The sequence below is a fragment of the Bombina bombina genome, chromosome 1, assembly GCF_027579735.1.
Source record: "Bombina bombina isolate aBomBom1 chromosome 1, aBomBom1.pri, whole genome shotgun sequence".
Taxonomy (NCBI): Eukaryota; Metazoa; Chordata; class Amphibia; order Anura; family Bombinatoridae; genus Bombina; species Bombina bombina.
Genome location: NC_069499.1, coordinates 245,031,667 through 245,040,661, shown reverse-complemented (window position 1 = coordinate 245,040,661; position 8,995 = coordinate 245,031,667). Strand labels below are relative to the sequence as shown.

Genomic DNA, 8,995 nt, shown 5'->3' with positions numbered 1-8,995 from the left:
AAACCTAGTTAACATCCATCTATCTATAATTAGAATCCTTCTAAATAAAAACTCTAGCATCATAGTGACATAGAACTGGTGCCTTTAAATACCATTAGGACCATTTTGCAATATACGTGCAATTTCAAACATAGCTCTCCATTAGAGTAATAACTCAACATGCTGACGAACAACTGCTGATATATTCCTAAGTCGTAAACATACGCATTTGTCTCCTGTCAATGCCCAAAGTACCAGTAATGACTCACACTTCACTGATAACGCTTGGAGCATGTGTAGGAGTCAAATGCTCATGCTTATAGCCATTTCTTGCATGCTAAAACATCACTGTATTGGTGAGACTGCTTAAAAATAACAAAAACATTGTTTAACATATAGTAAACTGCAAAATATATTATAAAGGTATCTAAAATACATTATTATGCCATTACAATACCATGTTTATGACTATTTATAGTGTCATTACGAGACCCAGAGTAGAAAGACCTGCCATAAGGTATCATTATTAAAGGGTCATGATACCCAATTTTTTTCTTTCATGATTTAGAAAGAGCATGTCATTTTAAACACCTTTCTAATTTACTTCTATTACCTAATTTTCTTCATTCTCTTGATATCACTTGCTGAAAAGCATATCTAGATATGCTCAGTAGTTGCTGATTGGTTGCTGCACATAAAGGCCTTGTGTGATTGGCTCACACATGTGCATTGCTATTTCTTCAACAAAGGATACCTAAAGAATTGAGCAAATTAGATAATAGAAGTAAATTGGAAAGTTGTTTAAAATTGCATGCTCTTTCTAAATCATGAAAGTTTAATTTTGACTAGACTGTCCCTTTAACTTGAATTGAACAATCTTCTTGAGCATTGTTTAGTCACAATGACTAAAGAATGAAAAGATCAAATTGGGATGCAGTAAAATTCTAGTCCCTCTTGGGCACTCTATGACAAGAGCCACTAGTTTGTCATTCAGGGCTATTAGAGGCTGAATGTGATGTTTGTGAGTAACTTAATGCTTTACTAGTGTACAATCACTGTCTGTGGAACAGCAAATACAAGAATGAAGACAAGACAAGGGAAGTATTTGGCTGAGCTCTAACCTTTGGATCCTTTTGGAACCTGGCTATACCGCTGTTGTCAGTGATGGCTGGAGTATGATCTCACATAACTTCAATAATATATCTTAACTGTGGAACCCTCTGCTGATATTACATACTGATATGGGTCCAGGATGCTTCTCAAAATGATGATTATAAAACAGTGCATATCAGCCTACTTAATGTCATTTGGGTTACAGGTGAGTAGCAATATCCAAATAGCTTGCCTGTGTCATCAATAATTGAGTAACAGGAATATATAAAACATTATGGTGTAAAGTTGCTATTGGATCCTAATAATGTCTTTTTTTTTTATAAAGCAAACAGTCTTTGTAATAATATGGAGTTCATCAGAGGTGATAAAAAGGTCATATTTTAAAAGTGTAATGCAGCAAGTCTTCATTCTTTTCTTGCACCTTTACCAAGTCTTAATTTGTAGGCGTCACGTCAGAAGAAGGACTGTCATTTGCCTCTCGTTCTAGGGCTATAGTGGCAGATATGTTACTTGGAGCCGGATCTTCCAGAGCCATAATATTTCCTTCTGTATCTGCCTGGTTAACTTGACTGTTTGAGGATGTTCCATTGTCAGCTTTTTTTAGCATTGCTTCCCACACATTTGTACAGTTTTTTGGCTCCTTTTGAACAATTTTAGCCTCCACAGGAAACAACGTCACCATGCAATTATAAACCAGGTCTTGAACCTCGGAGGCTAAAGCCTTCAGCTTCTCTTGATATTCATTGTGCAATTCCTTTTGAGTCTAATCAAAATACAAATAATAAAATATGTCAATTATACAATCAAAAGGCAAAATAAAATTAACTCAGTACAAGTGTATCAGTCTGCCTTCAACTTTTAAGATCGATTTACATTTCTAACCATTAAAGGATTCTGCAAGTCCTAATGTATGGCTAAAGGTTTCTTCAGGATTACTTAATATTGTGCTTTTGTATTATTTAATACGTGTAAAATCTGGCTGCCATTACAACTATCTTCTTTTTAAGATAGTGACAAGATTTTGAACAATAGTTGTATACAGTCAGTGTTTATCAATTCCACATTTGACTTTCTTCTTACCTCCACTCCAATGCTTAATGATTGCTGTTTTCCTCCACTACCAACCTGATGCAAAACCACATGTCCACAAATGCACTTTTCCTTGCAGCAAGGTATACTGAGTTCTCTCCTCTGCCTAGTCATGCAGCATGCTCTTGCCCTTAAATTTCAGAACAGAATTCAGGGAACTGTAGTTCCCAGACATAAGGCTGGTGAAAGGCTAAGGGCTAGATTACAAGTGGAGCGCTAAATATCGCTTTCGCTAAAGTGATATTAGCGCTCTACTGAGTAATACCAGAGCACGCTAATGTGTGCTGGTATTGCAAGTTGACAGCAATGCGAACACAAGCTAGTGTTTGCATTGCTGGGAAGCATTGCGCTCACGCGAGCGCGCTTCCATAGGCTCCGATGGGAGCCTAGTTCTCATGACATGACACACATTGTGGTAGCAATAACCAGCCACTTGTAATAGTTATTTATCGGCTGGGAAAATGCCGTTTGCAGGCATGCGATAAATTAGCGCTCCACTTGTAATCTAGCTAAATATTTAGTTCAAGTGCAATATTGTTATACTACGATACTTGCTAAGAGCCAGGTCCTGCAAGCACACATGAGTAATACTTAAAAGGGATATTTCTGGTAAATTCATTAAGCTGCAATTGCAGGTTCAGAGGCTTTGAGGGGAGGCTCCCATGAGCAAGCCGGCAGCCATAAGTTTAAGAAGTAGTTTCTGCTTCTTATGCTCTCCACCACCAAATGTGTTCTAGCTGATTAACAGACCCTACTCTTGCGGGATTGCATAAGAGAGCACTTCTGCAATGCTGAATTTCACCACGCAATACTGCACCTCTACTTGAGAACTTTTTGTATTTTCTGGGTATAGTGGGACCAGCCCCCAAAAAAGGGATAATTCCGTTCCAACCCTAGTTGATAAGCCAATAAAGCCACGCACTTACATGTGAAAGGAGGTAGTCAACCATTGCTACAGTATGCGCTATAGCTGTATCTGGCACAAAAGGGGTTAAAGTTAACATGAAAAAGAAAAAGAGTTTGTCTACATAATTCCATGTTATTTGATGTACTATGGATAAAATGCAATTGTATTTGTGGTAAAGAAAGATTGTCTCCTCATTTAATGTAAATTTTTCAGTTTGTGGCAATGAATATCTAACAATACTATTAGCACACTTAATAATAAATATATAGCTTTATTTTATTTTACAACAGCAGGTTTGTTTGCCTGCACACACAAACACTCTCCATGGGGGATATAATACGCTGGAATTCCACAGCATAATTATGGCTATCTTGATCCGCCTTAGTTATCAAAGACTACAGACCGGCAAAAGTTGAAATGTGTGACGTAACATACGATCCGCCGGTCTCATTCCGACAAAGATTGATGCTTACGTCATTACAGATGTTCCGAATACACATTCGGCACTATTTGGCACTTTTTAAAAGTTATCAAATAGTTAACAGGTACTCTCACGGCTATTTCGGCCCAGCGTACCTGGTTTTCAATCCGCCACCCTGTAGGCCGCGGATGCCATAGGAATCAATGGGAGACTGAAAGCAGCGAAAGCTTATGTTCGATGCTGCCAGATATCCCATTGATTTCTATGGTAGAAAACCAGTTACGTTTATACCTAACACCCTAACATGAACCCTGAGTCTAAACACCCCTAATCTGCCGCCCCCGACATCGCCGCAACCTAAATAAAAGTATTAACCCCTATTCCGCCGCTCCCCGACCCCGCCGCAACCTAAATAAACGTATTAACCACTAAACCTCTGGCCTCCCACATCACTACCATTAACTAAATCTATTGACCCCTAAACCGCCAGCCCCCCACATCGCCATAAAATAAATTAAGCTATTAACCCCTAAACCTAACAACCCGCTAACTTTACATTAAAATTACAACATCCCCATCTTCAAATAAATTTAAACTTACCTGTAGAATTAAAATAAACTAATTCTAAACTATTAATTAACCTACCCTAACAATTATACTAAAATTACATTAAACTACCAATTAAATTAACTATATTAAATATTAAAAAACCCTAACCCTACTCAAATTATTTAAATATAATATTAAACATTACTAAATTACAAAAAAAAAATAAACGCTAAGTTACAAAAATTAAAAACACTAAATTACGAGAAAAAACAAACCACATTATCAAAAATAAAAAAGAATTACACCTAATCTAATAGCCCTATCAAAATTAAAAAGCCCCCCCAAAATAAAAAACCCTAGCCTACAATAAATTACCAATGGCCCTTAAATGGGCCTTTTGCGGGGCATTGCCCCAAAGAAATCAGCTCTTTTACCTGTAAAAAAATAACAAAGCCTCCAACAGTAAAACCCACCACCCACCCAACCAAACCCCCCAAATAAAAACCCTATCTAAAAAAAACTAAGCGCCCCATCTTTTACCTGCCCAGACCCTACTCTAAAAATAAAACCCACCCAAAAACCCTTAAAGGGACACTGAACCCAATTTATTTTCTTTCATGATTCAGATAGAGCATGCAATTTTAAGCAACTTTCTAATTTACTCCTATTATCATTTTTTCTTCTTTCTTTTGCTATCTTTATTTGAAAAAGAAGGAATCTAAGCTAAGGAGCCAGCTATTTTTTGTTTCAGACCATGTACAGCACTTGTTTATTGGTGCTGTCAAATTAGTAAGGACAACCCAGTTTGTTCACCAAAAATTTGCCGGCATCCAAACTTACATTCTTGCTTTTCAAATAAACATACCAAGAGAATGAAGAAAATTTGATAATAGGAGTAAATTAGAAAGCTGCTTAAAATGCTCTATCTGAATCACAAAAGAAAAAAAAATTGGGTTCAGTGTCCCTTTAAAAAAAAAAACTAACACTAACCCACGATGATCCACTTACAGTTTTTGAAGTTCCGCTTGAAGGATCCATCCAGCCGGCAAGAAGTCTTCATCCAGGCGACCGCTTCCATCTTCATCCATCTGATGAAGTCTTCATCCATCCGGCGCAGAGCGGGTCCATCCTGAAGACATCCGGCGCGGAGCTCCTCTTCAATATGGTCTCCGCCGTAAACTGGAACTTGAATGCGAGTGAAAGGTTCCAATCAGCCAATAGGATTAGAGATGCAAAAATCCTATTGGCTGTTCCAATTGGTAGTTTAATGTAGGCTAGGGTTTTTTTATTTTGGGGGGCTTTTTTATTTTGATAGGGCTATTAGATTAGGTGTAATTCTTTTTTATTCTTGAAATGTGGTTGTTTTTTTCTCGTAATTTAGTGTTTTTTATTTTTTGAAACTTAGCGTTTTTTATTTTTTGAAACTTAGCGTTTATTTTTTTTGGTAATTTAGTAATGTTTAATAGTATATTTAAATAATTTGAGTAGGGTTAGGATTTTTTAATATGTAATATAGTTAATTTAATTGGTAGTTTCATGCAATTTAAGTATAATAGTTAGGGTAGGTTAATTAATAGTTTAGAATTAGTTAATTTTAATTCTACAGGTAAGTTTAAATTTATTTTAAGATTTGAATGTAAAGTTAGCGGGTTGTTAGGTTTAGGGGTTAATAGCTTAATTTAGTTTATGGCGATGTGGGGGGCTGGCAGTTTATGGGTTAATAGGTTTAGTTAATGGTAGTGATGTGGGTGGCCAGAGGTTTAGCAGTGGGACAGGGGTTAATAAATTTTATTTAGGTTGCGGTGGTGTCGGGGAGCGGCGAGATAAGGGTTATGAAACTTTATTAAAGTTGCAGCGGGGTCCGGGAGTGGCGAGATAGGGGTTAAACATTTTAGTATAGTTGTGGCGTTTATCTTTGTTTTGGTATAAACTTATTTTACAAAATGGGAAAGCTGCACTGACCAAAGGCAAGCAAATATAAAGAAATATACTATTTTAGTCATAGGGACCAATTTATCAAGTTCCGTATGGAAACACAAGTTATGAAGACCGGTGCTCCATAACCTGTCTGCCTGCTCTGAGGCGGCAGATATCCGATCATGTCCGCTCGCATCATGATAAATAGGCCACATATTGTCAGTAAAATGTGTTTAATACATACATGAGATAAATACCATAGATCATCAGCTGTTACGCTGCCCAGTGATGTAGAGACAAGTATAATTGATGAAGCCTAAACTAAATGAAGAGGAATAATTCTATAGACTGAGTCATATCCTCATTGCATCCAGTGCATGACCAGGTGTCACTAGCAGATTGAATCTTAAAATATCTGTAAATAAAGGAACTTCATCATCATCAGAGGATACACATATTTATGGTTCCTTCACGGCATAAGCGCAGAACATCTAATGATTATTATAAATCACTGAAAAGCTGACAGAGGAATCCTTAGCAGGAAATGGAAACTGTTAAATATAAAAGCAATGAAGAAGGCCAAATTTAACCATGTTGTTGCCAGATAGACCTGCAACATGGCCTCAGTCCATTTGATAAGTAATAGAAGAACACATTAATTATGTTTACACCCACATAAATTATGATTGACAGGATAGGCAATCCTGAGAGGAACATGAGAGGATGAAACCTTTACAGAACATGAAACCCACATTTTTTCTTTCATGATTTAGAAAGTGCATGCAGTTTTAAATAGCTTTCCAATTTACTTACATTATCTAATTTGCTTCATTCGCTTGATACCCTTTGTTGAAAAGCATATCTAAATAGGCTCAGTAGCTGCTAATTGGTGGCTGCACATAGATGCCCCGTGTCATTGGCTCACCCATATGCATTTTTCTTTCTTTAACAAAGAATGAAGAATGAAGCAAATGAGATAATATAAGTAAATTGGAATGTTGTTTAAAATTGTGTTAAAGGGCCAGTAAACATAGAAAATAATGTTATATAATTCTGCACATAGTGCATAATTATATAACATTATATTAGTGCTAGATTTATAGAACCTAATATTGCCGGTGAATTGTTATAAAAAAAAGAGTGTTTTCCAGATCCGCTCTCTGTGCTCTACTGAGTGGGTCTGTTTTTTACACTGAGCGCATCTGGCCAGCTGTCTAGTCACAGCCCGGCCCGACCGCGCCATTACACTCAGTGCAGCTCGCTCCTGCTCTGTCTGACAGCGGTCAGGCCAGGCTGTGACTAGACAGCTGGCCAGATGCGCTCAGTGTACAAAACAGACCCGCTCAGTAGAGCACAGAGAGCGGGTCTGGAAAACACTCTTTTTTTATAACAAATTCACCGGCAATATTAGGTTCTATAAATCTAGCACTAATATAATGTTATATAATTCTGCACTATGTGCAGAATTATATAACATTATTTTCTATGTTTACTGGCCCTTTAATTGGGTTAATATGTTTTATAAGCATATTACTGGGGTTATTCCTTGCCTCTCTCTAATCATGGGTGTCACCATGTTGAAATGTAGATTTAACTGTATTCCAGTGCTGATGTGTGCTTGCAAATGAACACAAACAGAGCAGGGAACAGCAACCAAAGCAAAAACAGGCACGGAATAAAGGGTCAGCCAACTCCTTAAAGGGACATTAAACACTAAATACATGCTAGATAGAATGATGCATTCAAAGAAAAGATTAGTCCATGACTAACATGTAGATGTATTTTTTAAAGTTTCATTAGTTGTTTAAAAAGTGACAAAATAAGTGTAAAGTTTTAGTGTCTATAAACCACTGGGAGCTGCCATGTTGTAACTTGTGTTACCTTCTCTGCTGTGGCCAATTAGGGTCAGTTATAAATAGGTCACTAGAGTGTGCAGCCAATGGTTGTGCTGGATTTAACAGTGTTCTGCACTTCCATTTCTAACAGGAACTGAAAAGCTCACAATTTCAGAATGGAATTACAGACAAAGAGGACAAAATAAATAATTAAAGTATATTGCAGAGTTGTTTTATTATATACAATTTATCATTTTATATTACCATCTCAAAGTGTTTAATGTCCCTTTAATGCTAGACAAATGTAGAAAAGTTCAGAGCTAGAGTTAACTTTTCTAGGTGTGTTTGCAAATGTGCAGCACCTCTCTTTCATATACCTAAAGTAAAACCTAGGTCCCAAAATGGCAATCCACAATGGCATCCATAATTAAAAGTGGGGCACAAAATGTATTCAGGCCTAGATTACAAGTGAAGCACTATTGTCAGGGCAAGTAGCACAAACACGATCATAAGGTCACAATTATTTTTTCACTAAAAACTATCGGCTAGATTACGAGTTGTGCGTTAAGGTAAAAAAGCAGCGTTAATAGGTCCTAACGCTGCTTTTTACTACCGCTGCTATTACAAGTCTTGCAGGTTTAGGGGCCCCACACACTTTTTTGGCCTTACCGCAAACCGACTTACATAAACTTCGTAAAAGCCTTTTTTCTATGGGACTTCCATAGCGCCGGTATTACGAGTCTGTCCTGGGAGGCCAAAAATTGAGCGGTACACCCTCTACCTCCAAGATCCGTAACGCATTTTAAAGTCAGTAGTTATGAGTTTTATACTACAACGCTGTAGCATAAAACTCATAACTAAAGTGCTAAAAAGTACACTAACACCCATAAACTACCTAACCCCTAAACCGAGGCCCTCCCGCATCGCAAACAATATAATAACATTTTTAACCCCTAATCTGCTGCACCGGACATCGGCACCACTAGAATAAACATATTAACCCCTAAACCGCCGAACTCCCGCCTCGCAAACACTAGTTAAATATTATTAACCCCTAATCTGCCGTCCCTAACATCGCCGCCACCTACATTATACTTAATAACCCCTAATCTGCCGCCCCCAACGTCACCGCCGCTATATTAAATTTATTAACCCCTAAACCTAAGTCTAACCCTAACACCCCCT

At 37.4% G+C, this 8,995-nt stretch overlaps 1 protein-coding gene across 1 annotated transcript in view; it reads right to left on the bottom strand.

The window, feature by feature from the left end:
• Nucleotides 1-613: 613 nt before the first annotated feature.
• The window catches only part of PLCB2 (phospholipase C beta 2), a 256,010-nt gene continuing 247,628 nt past the window's right edge, over nt 614-8,995 (bottom strand). The window contains exon 32 of the mRNA XM_053697903.1: nt 614-1,855. Within this exon, the coding sequence (XP_053553878.1) occupies nt 1,526-1,855 (330 nt within the window). The 3' untranslated portion in view covers nt 614-1,525. The remainder of the gene's footprint in view (nt 1,856-8,995) is intronic.